Source organism: Nicotiana sylvestris, chromosome 11 (genome assembly GCF_000393655.2).
Source record: "Nicotiana sylvestris chromosome 11, ASM39365v2, whole genome shotgun sequence".
Taxonomy (NCBI): domain Eukaryota; kingdom Viridiplantae; phylum Streptophyta; class Magnoliopsida; order Solanales; family Solanaceae; genus Nicotiana; species Nicotiana sylvestris.
In genome coordinates, this window is record NC_091067.1 from 124,236,567 (window position 1) to 124,254,514 (window position 17,948).

The 17,948-nt window shown below is 40.0% G+C and overlaps 1 protein-coding gene across 1 annotated transcript; it reads right to left on the reverse strand.

The window, feature by feature from the left end:
* Window positions 1-12,655: 12,655 nt before the first annotated feature.
* On the reverse strand, window positions 12,656-13,528 carry LOC138881605 (uncharacterized). The gene is made up of 2 exons (XM_070161842.1): window positions 13,343-13,528; window positions 12,656-13,282 (listed from the first exon to the last, which is right to left on the reverse strand). The coding sequence occupies exons 1-2, from the start codon at window positions 13,526-13,528 to the stop codon at window positions 12,656-12,658; spliced, it is 813 nt and encodes a 270-aa protein (XP_070017943.1).
* Between the last annotated feature and the right edge of the window lie 4,420 nt (window positions 13,529-17,948).

Here is a 17,948-nt window from a genome sequence, read left to right on the forward strand (position 1 = left end):
GGAAAGTTTTGACTTTGATAAGTTTTTTCGATTGCCTCTTTAGCTTTAGCAATCTCAGCGTTGAGATCAAAACCCTCATGGCTAGCTTCTATTAAGTCTCGAGGCGAATATTCAGAAAAGCTCTACTCACTTCAAGTGACATCTTATCCTCGAGAGCCTCATAATCTCTCTCCCACTTATCGATTTCAGTCATCAACTCCTCTTTTTCTATTTTAGAAGCGTCAAAAGCTGCTTTCAAAGGAGTAAGGGTTCCAAGAACTTAATCTTATCAGCAGAGGCATGAAAGTGCTCTTGAGTTTGAGTCAAAGTTTGAACTAACTCTCCTGAATAGGCCTCTTTCTGGTTAAGGAGTTCCCTCAAACTTCTTATCTCCTCAATTGCCTTTGAAAGCTGCTCAGCAAAAGAAGATTCAAAGATATCCTTGTCTTTACCAACATGTCTTGAAGAAGCTTTTTCAATTGCTAATTCAGCATCGATCACATGCATTTGTTGCTCTAAGGCATCCTTCTCCTCTGCCAAAGCCTCCTTCTCCAGTTGAAGACCTTCAACTGCTATTTCCAATTATCATCTTCGGTACGATAATCAACAATTTGTTGGTCAGCATGGATGGTTCTTTTCATGAGTTCCGTGCCTATCAAGTTGATTTATGAAGGAAGAAAAGAGGTTATTAGAAGAATAAAAAGGGGGAAAAAAGAAGTAGTAAAATCAAAACCCGAACCTTCAAAGATGAATAAACAATATCATTCATCCAAGTCAAAGAACTATAACTCTCTAGCTTTGCCTTCTCCATAGGGCCTAGTAAAGGCTTCAACCACACGTCGGCTAGGCCCGACTTCTTCAACAACAATTTTCTTCATCGCTTTCTGGCTACTGGAAGGATCAACTTCCATATGAGAAGTGGTAGCAGTTGAAATAATAGATAGTGAAAACAGCCATGGGAGGAGCATCAACAACAACTCCGGATAAGGGGATTTAAGGATGATCAGGAATTGACGGTGGAAGAGAGGTAAGGGGAAACTCATCAGAAACAGGCTCAAAGGCATCTTCACTTTCGAAGCCATGGACAAACAATTGTTCAGTAAAAGCAGGTAGGGGACCGTTCACTTCTTCATCAGAAATAAGTAATGGAGTATTTTCAGGTTCATCTACAGGCCTGGGAGGAACCAAGCTTGAAGGAGGTGTAGTTTCATCTTCAGAAATAATGCGCCTCCTAACTCGAGGTCTGCAAACTAAAGAACCCTCTTCTGGTTCTTCCTCTTCCTCAAAGCCACGGGCTCCATCAACTTTCCTCTTTGAAGAGGAGCTCAAAATTCAATCTTGAGCAAGGCTCACCGTAAGTCTTGCAGATGAAATTGAAGCGGGACTAACACCACGAATGGAAAATCCTAACAAAAGAAAAGTAGGCACGAGTATACATGAGAATCCACCCAGATCTCTATGAGAGATACTTCCAAGATCTTCTCTCCATAGGAGCAACAGATATTAACTTTTCTACCCAAGCACGAAAGTTAGGGATCTCCTCAAAAACTTCCATAGTTGCTGAAAAGGTAGGCAAGAGTATACATGAGAATAATTTTTGAGGAAGGAAAAAGATAAAAATGCAAATACTTACGTGCAAAATTTCACTTTTCTGGAAAAAGCATATTTTCTTCACCCACCAAAGCACTAGTGGGAGCAGCAACAAAGCGAGCATACCAGCCTCGATCTCTGTCATCTTCAGGGCTAACTAATACTCTTTTACTTTTGGCCACAAGGGAGAAAACTGCTTCATGAAATAGTCTAGGGGAGTAGAGATGGAGTAGATGACAAAAAGTAAAAGGCATAGAAGACAAGTTTGACAAATAACGGAGATATGCAACAACCCTCCAAACAATAGGACCAATCTGTCCTAAACACACATTGAAATAATGACAGAACTCAATGATTACTGGGTCAATATGAGGTTTGAAGCCTAGGGTAAAAGGATATGTATAAACAAAGGAATAGCCAGCTTGGTATGAAGTTATTCTTTGGTTGGTAGCAGGAACTAAAATTGGGAAGTCAGGTGTCCAATTATATTCTCTTCAAACCAGAGCAAGAAGGCCAGTGGTAATCAGAGTTGGGTAACGATCAACACAATCAAGGGAAGCAGCCATGGAAGAAACTTGACTCTTCATGGATTCACTATCAGTCACAAAAGATAGCTCTTGAGGAATAATTTCATCAACAGTGGGTTTACGTACAACTTTAGTTGAATCTTTATCTTTAGAAGAAGATCTTGGGGTTGAAGAAGCCCTAGGTATAGAAGAAGATGGATTGGCAGCACTACTTTGAGAGGGGGAATCACGGTTAGAAATAGAACCTAGGCTACACAATCTACCACCTCTTTTACTTCTAGTATGTACATTGGAGGAAGAAAATTCATCAACAATGATGACTTGGCGAGGATCAGGGGAAGACATGATTAACCAAAGAAATACAAGGAAAATATGCAGAAAGAAATGAGACAAGAAGACGAAGAAGGAAAAGCTTTAGAAAATCGGAAGAAAGGGGTGAAGTATTTATAAGAAGACACGACTATTGAGGTCATTATGAAGCGTCATAATGGAACCGTCACTTTGTGACTAATGCGGTTGCAGGAAAACCCTAAAAGACACTGAAGAACTGAAGAACCAGTTGTTAGAAGCCATGCGGCATGATCATTAAATGAAGGTGATGAACATCACATCGGTTCAGGAAAGGGTATGATTATATTCGAAAAAATGGCAGCAGAGAATTCCCGCCATAAAAAACTTTCCACTCCCCCGAATATTCAGTAGAGAATATTGATACGCTCAAATTACACTTTAATTAAATAGTGTAAGGCGGTCGGTGTCAAATATAATAACCCAACAAGGTTGGGATCGAATCCTATAGGGAATATGGTGTGAAAAGTTTACTTGAGTAGTGTGGAACTTGGCTTAGGTCGTAATATTAACATAACAAGAGAATGATATGATTGTGAATTAACGAGATAACTAATTTTGATATAAGAATGTAAATGATTTGATTAAGGAAACCAAGGTTGTGTCCCCGTTCATGGAATGTAATGCTATCTGTGTTAATATGATATATTTTTAATAGAAGTCCTCTGATATGCAAATGGTTTCTAAATGACTACCCAATATTTTTCAATAGTTGGTAGTATTTTCTCTTTATTATTATCTAATCTGCGCCAAGTAGAACCCACTTATTCCTAAGTGATTCTATTAAACAAGATTTAAAGTCTTGAGTTCTTGATATTCATTTCTACCAAACCCTAACCTACTTTTCCAAGTAAAGAAAAAGTAAAATGGAATAGATTAATGTTTGCAACCACCAACCATAAATAAAGCACAATAAATGAATAAATATCAACCAACCATTATATATATATATATATATATATATATATATATATATATATATATATATATATATATATATATATATATATATATATATATATATATTCAATGTTAAACACCCATTAACATTACACCCATTTAGGGTTCACAACCTTAGTATTTAAAACTAGCTACTCATACTAAAATACAAGAAAAAAGTATTTAATAAAGTCATAAAGCTTACAAAAGTGCAAGACTCCTTCTTCACAGCCCTCCAAATAAATGGAGTATTCAATGCTCTCTAAGTGGGACCTTGTTTCAGACTTGAATGATCCACAAAAGTCCTAGTTATTCTCTCTATAGTGGACCAAAAGTCGTAGTCAAAATCGGACAAAAATGCCCCTCCAGTTAGCTTATGCGATCGCATAATGGTCGCAGACCAGTTATGCAGTCCGCACATTCTTCATTGCATCACAGACTTGCTGAGTTCCAGTTCTTGCTTCAGTCGCATAACAATTATGCGGTCCGCATGTGTGTTATGCGACCGCATATTCCATCGCATATCATGTTGAGAACTTTCTTCTACTGGAGTTATGTGACCATTATGCAGCTCGCATAGGTCTTATGCAACCGCATAATGGACCACATATTTTCTTCTTCATTTGGCCAAAAGTCTATCCCTGTTTGTGATCACCATGTCAGTTATGCGGTACGCATGTGAACTATGCGGCCACGTACTTGCAGCATATCCATCTTTTTGTGACCTTTTGACTTCATCTTCATGGTTTCGGGTCTTCAAGCTCATGTACTACAAAACAACCAAACTTGATCAGAATTAACTAAAAATACATTAAAAGACAAGTTAAAATATAAGCAATTGGTATCAATTGTGCCGAAATTCTACGGCACATCAACACCCCCAACTCAAACTCTTGCTTGTCCTCAAGCAACTAAATCAAAGTTATCCTATCCTATACTACTTTTATTTCTGACATTTCACAAAATAGTAGTGACTATAGATGGTTTTGATTGACAGCTAACAAACATGTAACCCAATTTATTTACCCTTCCTGAAAAACAACTTATCATTCAACCATTAGACTAATCAATTCGTGACCTTAGAACCTCGACCAAAATGACAAAACGTTATTCACAGTTAAGTGCACTTGTGTTCTACTTCAAGAACCTATCTTCTGCTAAGTCTTACAATTCATGCGCACTCACAACAAAGAAAATCCCCACTCACACACACACAAACAAATATATATATATATATATATATATATATATATATATATATATATATATATATATATATATATAGGGGATGCAATCAAAACACTCGGAACGAAAGCTACATGCTATAAGTATCAGTCCATATGCTTGCCTTATTTTAACTTTGCCGCTATCTCAGGAATGATTGACCTTAGATCACTAAGGACTTTTCACGGGTTATAGTGTAGCCTTCAGGATGGGTTGGATGAATATTTAGGAATATAGTGGTTATATCCTCTTTGAACTCTACTTATATTATGCTCCTTTACTGCATAACCCCTATTTACCTCGGGTTACCTACCTAGAACCACCTCAAAGTATTTCTTAAAGTTCTACAAGACTCCACTTTTTTTCTATTTTCTCTCTTTTTTTCTTTTTTTTTCTTTTCTTTTTGAAGCTTGCATTTCGTTATGTACACAACTTTGAGGTTATTGCTTTTCTTTTTCTTTTTTACTTTTTTTATATGTACACACAGTAGCAGACCTTGCCAATTTCCACTTTATAATGGCAACTTCAACTTAGGCTTTTAGCCTTAATCTCACACGTTCAAGGAGGGATGAGTTCAAAAGAAGGAATTACTTCACAGAAAGGGTAAATGTCTGTAATGGGTAGCCAATGAAAGGTTAAAGGCTCAACGGAGGTAACTAGGGTAATTAATTTACTAGGGAGGTCAATTTAGGCAAAACTGGCTAGTAATCACAAGGAGAGCCTAAGATCATTTCAACATCCAACCATTAACCTGAGAGTCGCACTAAGAAACCAACCGGAAAAGTTCTAGACATCATAAGTTAGACATGTGCATTATTCATAGAAATCCTCACTCACTCATAATGCATGAATTGTTCAACTCAACATAGTTTCAGCCCTCAAGTGACACAAGGCAACTCAACACTTTTATCTCAAAATATGTAAGATTCTGAATAAGCATAAAGTCAAAGAGTGAGCCTCAAATTCACAAGAATGACTAACCAACATATTTTTTTTAGATTCAAAAGAAGGAAGGGTATCGTATATTTACAACATTTAGCACATGCTTGAAACTACACATTCATCACCAACTAAGTCAAAACATTTCATGCTACAGTCGTAGTTCTACTATTACACCCTTGGAAAAGAACCCGGCGAAGAAAAACCAAAGGGATTTTATTGCTAAACTACAAGAGTTTATATGCAAACATGGGGTACAACACAATATTTACACAAAACATGGAGTACAAGATCATGATCATAACTATCCCACCCCCAACCAAAGATCATGTATTGTCCCTAATGCATATATAAAGCAAAAGAAAGCTCAGGGACTCCCTGGGGAGCACTAGGCGCTCGGGGAAACTGAAGGATCTGAGGCCACTATGGGATCGGCTGCTGGTAGTGAAACTGTAGCTGGTGGAACCTCAAACTGAGTGGTCTGCTCCACGGCTGGAGCAAGAGGCTCCAACTACTGTGAAGGTATAGTAAGAAGCTCCACCTGCTGTGAGGCTGGAGCTGGGGCCTGGGAGCTGCTAGCCTCACCCGGTGATGGCTGAGTGATCAATGAATGTGCCTTGTCGACCATATCTGCTAGCGAATGTGCAATTGTTGTTTGCACAGCTGCTTCCTCTTCATTCTCTTCCCTAGAGAGAGCAACGTGCTTACCCTTGTCTTGATGAACCTCAGTATCCTCACCCAGTGCCTCTTCATCCGTCTTCTCATCTCCTGAATCCCCCTCATCGGACTCCTCAGTATCTCAAAATTATTCCTTATCTGAAGGAACATCAATGTGAGCAGGAGGAGCTTGAGCCTTTGAGGTCTCAACATGTTGTGCCTCTGGAGCTGTCATCAGGGTCGTGAAATCAATATCCAATCCTAGAACGGAAGTGTCAGCACCCTGCTCGCCTTCTTTCGAGAGGAAGGGTGTCAAGTCAAGCTCTAAACTCTGCATCTTCTGCAGCTCAGCTTTCAAATCATCCACATCTTTCCGGAGCTGAGGCATACCTCCAACCTCAACCCGCTCAACCTTCTCAAGACGCGCTTCAAAGTACTTGAGGCGATCCTCATAAGTTTGATGTTGCTGCTGAAGAACGGTCACTGAAAATTGGATAAGGGTCAATGCTTGACGGATGGGGTTGAGAATTTCCTCGATTAGCTGGTCTACCTTAGCATTGACATGCTGAGCAAGTAGACCCAGCTTGGATAGAGTTGGTAAAGGGACATGGGCCTATGCAGTAGCAGACTGTGGAGGTAGTTGGGGCCTAAGAGGTATCCGACAGTGTTGGGACCTCTGATGCTGCAATATCTGCTGGAGGAGGAATATGAATCTTTGACTGAGTTGCAGTTGCCTTTGTAGCTGCGTTGCTGATTCTCATGATGTCGATGTCTTTGAGAGCCTTCTCCATTTTGTCATGCTTAGGCATAGAAGGCACACTTGCAGCTTGGCAGAGAGCAGTGATCAAGCAAGGGAAGGAAGTGATGTTTCTTTCTAGTTGGCTCTGATTCCCAGCTCTTGGAATATGATCTCTCCCACATCAAACTTGATGCATGTCATGATGCACACAACGAGGATTACTTTCTTAATGTTCATGTCAGTTTCATTTCTGGACGGCATCAGACGAGAAGTAACAAAGCTAAGCCAGTATTGACCCTCCCTTGTGAGATCCTCCTTGTAAATTTTGTATTTAGGATCAATTCAGGCCGGTGTCTCCTACGCTATGACGGAGGCAACCCAGGAACGCTCATTGTGTTTGTTGGCGACCTTAGCGTCATATTCGGTTATGCCAGACTGCCAATCTTCGAAATACCATTCATTGTTCGTCTCATCACCACAAATAATTTGAACCCCTCGCACTAGGATAGATTTTGCAAAGATCCTGTTGCGCTTCTATGAAGCACTCTTTGAGGCACCATATGAAGCATAAAACTCCCTCACAAGTGTCTCATTGTAGTCATCCGGGACCTCAGTGAAGAACTCCCACTTCCTCTGCTTGATGTTCTCGAGTATGTGAGGGTAATGCTCTGACAGCCCATTTAAACTCAATTGCTTTTCCTCGAGAATTTTACTCTTTGAAAGCCCGACTTTGTATAGATCTAGGGAGCCCTTTACCCAAACCCGAGGTTAAGGTCCTCCCCCAGCTTCCTTCATTCCCCAGCCTGTAGATCAACAGTAGGTCCGAGGTCACTCTGTGACTCCTCCTCTTCAAACTGGGAGGAGTGCTCAGTAGTAATGTAGAGTGCCTAAGACCTCTGACGTTTTGCTTGTTGTGCTGGTTGGCTAGGATTGGCAGCCCATTTCTGTCGACGACCGGGCGGTGTTCGTGTTGGATTAGACTTCTTTGGTGCCATGCCTATTGATGAAACATTGTAGGTGCGAGTGAAAAAGCTCAAGAATTCATTAGAGACAAAAGAAAAATGAACAAAAATTTAGTTCACTATGCGATAGGTTATGCAATCGCATAACAAGTATGCGGACCGCATAACCATCGCATACGTGCAGAAGCAGAAAGTCATTAGCAGGTATACGATCGCAAAGCCACCACATATATGGTTATGCGATCGCAGAGTGACCACATATTGGAAGGCTGATAGCCTGAAGGACCGCCTCACTCTGCGGCACATATGTGGGCTGCATAACAAGTTTGTGACCGCAAAAGAAATTGCATAACCTGCTTTAACTTAAGGCAATCTAGGGCGTCATATGCGATGATTGTGCAGACTGCAAAGCGATTATGCGGCCCGCAGAAGTCATCATCCTCATGAGAATTATACCCTCCCCAACTCATGTAAGATCCTTTTTGCCACTCATTTAAAAATCTAAAGCCCATTGCGTTTAATTTCACAAGAGAGAGAGAGAGGGGTACTCAGACTTCCCCCTCTTTGGCTTATCAATTATAGCACACACACACTTCCTTAATCCACTCCCCGCAAAAAATCAAATGCACATTCTATACTATCATACCAGTCACACATGTAGCCCAATTCGACCATTACCAAGTGAAACAACTTCATATATTCATGGTTTTCGAGTTAGGTTTGATGCACAAAAGGGAGAACAAGATGGAAGAGATGGAAGAATGAAATCAATGAGAAGAGAAGAGAAACCATAAGCCATACCTAAAACTCGAGGATTCGAAAATTGAACTGAGAAATATTGTGAGTTTGATTAGATCCTTAGCAAATTCTATGCATTCTCTTCTTCTTTCTTTGTTTTTTTCTTTGTTTTTGTTCAAACGTGAGTGTATGCAGAGAGTGGCTTAGGTTTATACCTGGCAGATATGCGGCGCATAAGTTCATCGCATAACACTATATGTGATCGCATAAGTGTTATGCTGTGGACTTATGACTGGGCAGCCTAGGTACAATATGCGATGCAAAATGCGATCGCAAAGTTCATATGCGGGCCGCATAAACGAAAATCGACTACATAGTTGACAACTAAATTAGCCAAACTTTCTGCCTGAGTCTGCGATGACTATGCGGTTCGCATAGTCATTATGCGACCGCATAATTGTCGCTCAATCTGGACCTCTCTTTCCTTTAGTTTCTTCAGCACTAGGACCTTGTTCATGATATTTTACCTGCACTCTAGCACACACGTCAACTTGCTCAATCTAATTTATGTAAATAATAAAAAAACTATAAAAGAGTGTTACCACACATGGGTTGTCTCCCAAGAAGATCTTGATTTAACGTCGTGGCACGACGAAGTTGACTCCTTTTGGATTATTCCTTGGTGGGAGTTGCTGTTGGACTATCTATTAGAGCAAATTGTTCTATCAAGTGCTTTTCTCCTGCAATAACAAGGTAATGCTTGACTCATTGCCCATTAACCTTGAAAGTCCGAGTCCCATCCTCCGACTCCAGTTCAATAGCACCATAGGGAGACACACTCACAACTTTGAATGGGCCAGACCATTTGGACTTGAGTTTACTCGGAAATAACTTGAGTCTTGAATTGAAGAGTAAGACCAAGTCACCATAATTGAACTCTCGCTTTAAGATCTTCTTATCAAGGACAAAATTCATCCTCTCTTTGTACATGGCTGCACTCTCAAAGGCATGGAGACGGAATTCTTCCATCTCATTGAGTTGTGTCATCCTCAGGTTAGCAGCCTCGGCCCAATCAAGAGACAACTTCTTCAATATCCACATAACTTTGTGTTCAAGTTCCACTAACAAGTGACAAGCTTTGCTAAAAACCAACTTGTACGGTGAAGTTCCTATGGGGGTCTTAAATGTTGTGCGATATGCCCACAACGCATCATCTAGCTTCCTTGACCAGTCGGTCCTGTTTGCATTGACAGTTTTCGCTAGGATGTTTTTGATTTCTCTGTTTGAGACTTCAACCTGACCACTCGACTGGGGATGATAGGGTGTGTCTACCTTGTGCTTTACACTAGATTTTTCAAGCAGCCCGGCGAAAGCCTTATTGCAGAAATGAGACCCACCATCACCCAAGATGGCCCTTGTAGTACCAAACCGTGTGAATATGTTCTTCTTTAAAAATGTGGTCACACTCCTTGCTTCATTGTTAGGTAAGGCGATTGCCTCGACCCATTTAGAGACGTAGTCCACAGCTACTAAGATATAGGTCATGCCATACGAGCTCATGAAGGGACCCATAAAGTCTATCCCCTATACATCAAAGATCTTAACTTCTAATACAAAATTCATCGGCATCTCATGTCTTTTAGATATTGACCCTTGTCTTTGACAGTGGTCACATGCCTTGACCATTTGAATTGCTCTTGGTAGATCGTTGGCCAATAATAGCCACATTCAAGCACTTTTGCTGCCGTCCGATTTCCTCTATGATGACCACTAACCAGAGAGTCATGGAATGCCTTGAGAATTGGCATTACCTCATCTTCCGGAAACCACTACTGATTGATGTTGTCGGAACAAATATGGAACAAAAAGGGTTCCTCCCAATAGTATTTCCTACACTCCCACAAGAACTTTTTCTTTTGATAAGATTTCAATCCATTGGGAACAAGGTCACTAACCAAGAAGTTAGCGATGTCGGCATACCAAGGAGCAAATGTGTTAGACAATGCCAATATGTGTTCATTTGGAAATGCATCATTGATTTCAAGGTCTTTTTTTGGTCTCCCTGCCTCTTCAAGCCTAGATAGGTGATCCGCAACTTGATTTTCTGTCCCTTTCTGATCCTTGACTTCAAAGTCAAACTCTTGCAACAAAAGGACCCACTGAATCAATCTTGGTTTGGCATCATTCTTCTCCATAAGATAGCGAAGAGCAACATGGTTGGTGTACACTATCACTTTGGACTCCAATAAATAAGCCTGAAACTTTTCAAAAGTATAGACAATGGCAAGAAGTTCTTGCTTAGTCATAGTGTAATTCATTTGAGCGCCATTGAGTGTCTTGCTTGCATAATAGACAGGGTGAAGAATCTTTTTATGACGTTGGTCAAGAACCGCCCTAATAGCTACACCACTAGCATCACACATGAGTTCGAATGGAAGAGACCAATCGTGGGTGACAATAATAGGTGACGTGGTAAGCTTTTCTTTCAATTCCTCAAAGGCTTTGAGGCACTTCTCATCAAATACGAACTTTGCATCTTTCTCAAGGAGTTTGCACATGGGATTTGCAATTTTGGAGAAGTCCTTGATGAAACGCCTATAGAAGTTGGCATGCCCCAAAAAACTTCGAACACCTTTAACTAAAGTAGGTGGAGGAATCTTGGAAATGATCTCGATCTTTGCCCGGTCAACCTCTATGCCTTGTTTGGAAATTTTGTGACCCAAAACAATGCCCTCGTCCACCATGAAGTGGCATTTCTCCCAATTTACCACAAGGTTTGTTTCTTCACATCTCTTAAGCACTTGTCTAAGGTTGTCGGGACAATGCTCAAAAGAATCACCCACGACAGAGAAATCGTCCATGAATACCTCTAAGAAATCTTCCACCATATCTAAGAAGATTGACATCATGCACCTTTGGAAAGTAGCCGGAGCGTTGCATAGCCCAAACAACATCCGGCTAAATGCAAACGTCATATATGGATAAGTGAATGTTGTCTTTTCCTGATCTTCCAATGAAATATTGATTTGGTTGTAGCCGGAATATCCATCCAAGAAGCAGTAGAATGACCTTCCCACTAGCCGATCAAGCATTTGATCAATAAAAGGCATAGGGAAATGGTCCTTGCACGTAGCACTATTTAGATTCCGGTAATCCATACAAACCCTCCATCCGGTCACTGTTCTTGTTGGGATGAGCTCATTTTTATCATTTTCAATCACGGTCATGCCTCTCTTTTTCGGCACACATTGCACCGGACTCACCCAAAAACTATCGACAATAGGGTAGACTATCCCGACATCCAACCACTTGATGATTTCTTTCTTTACCACCTCCTGCATGGAAGGATTTAACCTTCGTTGATGTTCCACGCTTGGTTTACTCTCATTCTCCAATTGGATCTTGTGTTCGCAAATTCCGGCAGGAATCCCTTGGATGTCCGCAATTGTCCACCCAATAGCTTGTCTATGCTCCTTCAAGACATTCAACAATTGTTCAACATGCACATCATTCAACAAAGAAGAAACGATTACCTGTAGAGTGTCATTAGAGCCAAGAATTTATACCTCAAGTGCGGTGGAAGTGGTTTGAGCTCTAGTTGCGGCCGCTCAATAATTGAAGGCTTTGTAGGAGGAGTGACTCTATTCTCCAAGTCGAGAGAGAGTTTCTTTGGAGCATAAGTGTAGGACCCAAGCCCTTTCAATGCATTTACTGATTCCATGTACCCCTCCATATCTTCACCATCAAAATTTACCAAAATAGCCGCCAACGCCTCACCGAGGCATTGTTATTCCATCTTCATTTCAACTGCATCTTCCACCTTATCAACAACATTAATCACCGAGATGCTTTCATATTCATGTGGTAGTTTCATACCCTTGCTTGCTTCGAATGTGACCTCTTCATCATTCACATGGAACTTGATCTCATTCTATTCTGAATCCATCAATGCTCTTCCTGTGGTAAGAAATGGTCTCCCCAAGATGATAGGGATCTCTTTGTCAACTGCACAATCAAGGATTACAAACGGCGAGCAAATGGAACTCTCCCACTTTCACCAACACATTATCGAAAATCCCCACCGGTCTCTTTATGGAACGATCGACCATTTGCAACCTCATACTTGTAGGCCTTGGCATACCTAACCCTGCTTGCTTGTAAATATCAAGAGGCATCAAGTTGATGTTATCCCCATTATCACAAAGAGCTCTTGCAAAATCATGCGCCCCAATAGTACATGGAATGGTGAAAGCTCCCTGGTCTTCTTTCTTTTGAACTGTAGTTATTGTAATGATGGAACTAAGTCGGTGAGTCACATTCACCACCTCATTCTTGGTGGTTTTCTTCTTGGTGATCAAGTCTTTCAAATACTTAGCAAAACCCGACATCTCTTGAAATGCTTCCACAAATGGAATATTCACCGATAACTGCTTGAGAATGTCATAGAACTTTTCGAGTTTGCTATCATCAACCTTCCGAGCAAGTCTTTGAGGGAAAGGAGGTGGAGGTCTAGGAATAGGTGGTAGATTTTTTGGTGTCAATTTTACCTTTTCCTTTACCTCTTCCCGGTTCACTTCTTGAACTTTCAACTCTTCCGGAACCTTTTTGGCTTCAACAACAATTGGCTCTTCAACTTGTGCCTACACCTCTTGTTCGGACTCTTCCACTTCAACCACTTGTTCATTCTCTCCTTGTAGCACCTTCCCACTCCGAGTAGTAATTGCCATGATATGAGAAGTTGGACCACTCTCACTACTCTTTGGGTTCGCAATTATGTCACTTGGAAGTGTCCCCTTTTGCTTTGGATTTTGTTTCCTAGAGAGATCTCTCATTTGCATCTCCAATTTTTGAATGGATGCGGTATGAGAACCAACAATATCGGTCATATTCCTCATAGAAGTGTCGGACCTTTATTGATTTTGCAAGACTCGTTCAAGCATACTTTTCAACTTGGAATCACTTGAGGAACCTTGATTTGAATATTGCCCCTTTGGTGGAACATAAGGGTTTGAACTCTGATTTGAGAAGTTGTTATTGTTGTTATTCCAATTCCCTTGATTTGAGCTACCTTGGTCGTTTCGCCACTGTTGGTTGCCTTGCCCTTGCGGGTTAGGCCTCCATTGATTTTGTTGTCCTTGACCTTGGTATTGTTGCCTTTGATAGCCTCCTTGAGAGTTGTTGACATAGTTTGATTCCTCATAATCGTCATTTGATGAGGGTTGAATATCTTCCACCACATTTACCTTCTTTGTTTGGCTTTCAGTGAACATTTTTGTCAGCACATTGATATTGGTGGAAAGCCTTGCAATTACTTGATCTCTTTCTTGGTTCTCCTTAATCATTTTGGTCAAGGAGGGAGTACCATATGCAATTCCACATGTGGTGTCCTCTAAGTGCCAAGCTTGGTTATGTTTTGCCATTTTGTCAAGGATTTGTGTGATCCTTGCAAATGTCTTATCCATAAAAGATCCATCAACTGCATTCTTGGTGATAGATTGGTTCATAGCATCTAAACCCATATAGAATTTCTTTAACAAGATAGACTCCGAAAAACCATGATTAGGCGACCTCACCAAATATAACTTGAATCGCTCCCATGCCTCATGTAGATGTGCTCACGGTAGTTGCTTGAAAAATAAAATTTTATTGCGGAGCTCAGATTTCTTACTTTGCAGGAACCATTTAGCTAAGAATGCTCGGACAAGTTTAGGTCAAGAATGAATGAAATTTGGTGGCATATTTTGAAGCCATTTCCTTGCTTCCCCAACCAGTGAGTTCTTGAACGCCCTCAACCTTAGGGCATCATCTGAGACGTTGTTCTGCTTGTGCATTGCACACACCCCTCCAGTCGGATCATCATCAGTGAAATTTCTGAAAAACCTCTCCGCTTTGAGTATTAGGATTAAACCATGTTCCACCTTGAAAGTAACAGCGCCAACTACTGGAGGTACAATAGCATTTGTATCTTCAATGTACTCATCTATGTCCGCAAAAGGATTTTCTTCCATTTCTTCCTCATATTCAGCCATGTTTTCCTATCAACACCAAGCAAAACAACAAACTGTGATAGAATAGAATAAGACGTAAAGTAAAACACACACTAATTAGTAATTTCAAAACCGTATTCCCCCGCAACGGCGCCAAAATTTGATACGATCAAATTACACTTTAATTAAATAGTGTAAGGTGGTCAGTGTCAAATATAATAACCCAACAAGGTTGGGGTCGAATCCCACAGGGAATATGGTGTGAAAAGTTTACTTGAGTAGTGCAGAACTTGACTTAGGCCGTAATTTTATTCCGTTAACGTAACAAGAGAATGATATGATTGTGAATTAACGAGATAACTAATTTTATATGAGAATGTAAATGATTTGATTAAGGAAACCAAGGTTGTGTCCCCGTCCATGGAATGTAATGCTATCGGTGTTAATATGATATATTTCTAATGAAAGATCCTCTGATATGCAAATGGTTTTTAAATGACTACCCAATATTTTCCAATAGTTGGGTAGTATTTTCTCTTTATGATTTTTCCAAATATAAAAGAGTTGCAATTAAAGGACAACCAATCTACGCCATGTAGAACCCACTTATTCCTAAGTGATTCTATTAAACAAGATTTAAAGTCTTGAGTTCTTGATATTCATTTCTACCAAACCATTACCCGCTTTTCCAAGTAAAGAAAGAGTAAAATGGAATAGATTAATGTTTGCAACCACCAACCATAAATAAAGCACAAGAAATGAATAAATATCAACCAACCATTATATATATATATTCAATGTTAAACACCTATTAATATTACACCCATTTAGGGTCCACAACCTTAGTATTTAAAACTAGCTACTCATACTAAAATACAAGAATAAAGTATTTAATAAAGCCATAAAGCTTACAAAAGTGCAAGATTCCTTCTTCGCAACCCTTCAAATAAATAGAGTATTCAATGCTCTCTAAGTAGGACCTTATTTCAGACTTGAATGACCCACAAAAATCCTAGTTATTCTCTTTATAGTGGACCAAAAGTCGTAGTCAAAATCAGACAAAAATGCCCCTCTAGTTGGCTTATGTGATCGCATAATGGTCGCAGACCAATTTTGCGGTTCACATATTCTTCATTGCATCGCAGACTTGCTGAGTTCCAGTTCTTGCTTTAGTCGCATAACAATTATGTGATCCGCATGTGTGTTATGCGACCGCATATTCCATCGCATATCATGTTGAGAACTTTCTTCTACTGGAGTTATGCGACCATTATGCAACTCACATAGGTGTTATGCGACCGCATAATGGACCGCATATTTTTCTTCTTCATTTGGTCAAAAGTCTGTCCCTGTTTGCGATCACCATGTCAGTTATGCAGTCCGCATATGAACTATACGTCCGCATACTTGTAACATATCCATCTTTTTGTGACCTTTTGACTTATTTTCCATGTTTTCGGGTCTTCAAGCTCATGCACTATAAAACAACCAAACTTGATCAGAATTAACTAAAGATGCATTAAAAGACAAGTTAAAATCTAAGCAATTGGTATCAATTGTGTCAAAATTATACGGCACATCAACACTCCCAACTTAAACTCTTGCTTGTCCTCAAGCAACTAAATCAAAGTTATCCTATCCTATACTACTTTTATTTCCTACATTTTACAAAACAGTAGTGACTATAGATGGTTTTGACTGATAGCTAACAAGCATGTAACCCCATATATCCCTTTAAATCATTACAAAAAGAAGGTCCAAGTTGTTATCTAATTAAATGTTTTCATAGAGAAAAACCAAGGACTTCGCAATAGGAAGGCATAGAAAAAGCAAAAATCTAAGGGGTTAATGTCACGACCCGGATTTCCCACTCTCGAAAGTTGTGATGGCGCCTACTCGTAAAAGTTAGGCAAGTCAATTATTAGGGTTCTACACATTTAACATTCAACCCAAACAGATATAAGTCAAAAACTAAAGTTAAACAGATTATAAATGCGGAAGAGTTATAACATGATCAAATAATCCAATACAAGTCTACCCTCAGATCTGGTGTCACAACTTTACGAATATCTACGAGTTACTACAAATACTGGTTTGGAAAGAAAGTACAATTGTTCCCGAAACGAAAAGAGATAGTAGAAAGCTAAAACAGGGAAGGGGGACTCAGGCTCTGCGGACGCCAGTAGATCTACCTTGGTCTCCCTGGACTGAAGGCAGCTACCTCAGCTACTCACCGGGTCCGGTACCGAAATCTGCAATAAATAGTGTATAGTGTAGTATCAATACAACCGACCCCATGTACTGAGTAAGTGTCAAGCCTAACCTCGGTGAAGTAGTAACAAGGCTAGGACACGACTATCAAATAAACATGTGCAGTTAAATCATATACAAACAGAATTATATTAACAGAAATCAACAGAATAAGGTGGGAAGGGGACATGCACGGCATCAGCCTTCGTGCATTATCACTCACAATATCGTGCACGACATCAGCCTTTGTGCTTTACATTCTCTCACAATAACATGCACAACATACCCTTCGTGCTTTACACTCTTCCTCACACAAACAATAGAAATCAATATGTCCCAGCAAGGGAATCAACAGTGTAAACAATAACATCCCGGCAAGGAAATCAACAATATCAACAAAATATCCCAGCAAGGGATTCAACTATAACCAATCTCGTTTCAACAATTTCTTTACAAAATGAAACTTTAATTTGAGTCAATACTCAACAATAGTCAATTACCAAGAAACTTTCATAAGCTTTGTTCAACAATACTAATCATCAATTGAGCATGATTGGTACATAATAGGTTCACAAATCATGATATAAGACTCACGTGCATGCTTGACACCAACGTATAGATACTCGTCCCCACACCTATACGTCGTACTCGATACAATCACATAGCAAATATACCAAAACCCTATTCCCTCAAGCTAAGGTTAGTCCAAACACTTACCTTGATTCCACGGACAAATTAAGCCTCAACTACCGCTTTACCTCTCGGTTCCACTTCCAATTCGCTTGTATCTAGTCACAATTTACTTAACAACATCAATAAGGGCTAAATAAACCAATTCTAATGCATGAAATAGATTTCCCATTGATTTTCCCAAAAAGTCAAAAATCGACCCCGGATCCGCTTGGTCCAAACCCGAAATTCAGACCAAAACCCGATTATCCATTCACCCCGAGGCCGGATATACAATTGGTTTTGGAATCCTACCTCAATTTGAGGTCTAAATCCCCAAATTTTGATATTTCTAAGTTCAACCCAAAGTTCCCAATTCCCTCATGAAAACCTTAGATTC

What these genes read in the sequence shown, in the direction of transcription:
- LOC138881605 (XM_070161842.1), bottom strand. Translation starts at nt 13,528, where the DNA reads ATGACCGATATTGTTGGTTCTCATACCGCATCCATTCAAAAATTGGAG. An exon ending in TTACTACTCGGAGTGGGAAG is followed by an intron (nt 13,283 to 13,342) that starts GTGCTACAAGGA and finishes CAAGAGGTGTAG; the next exon opens with GCACAAGTTGAAGAGCCAAT.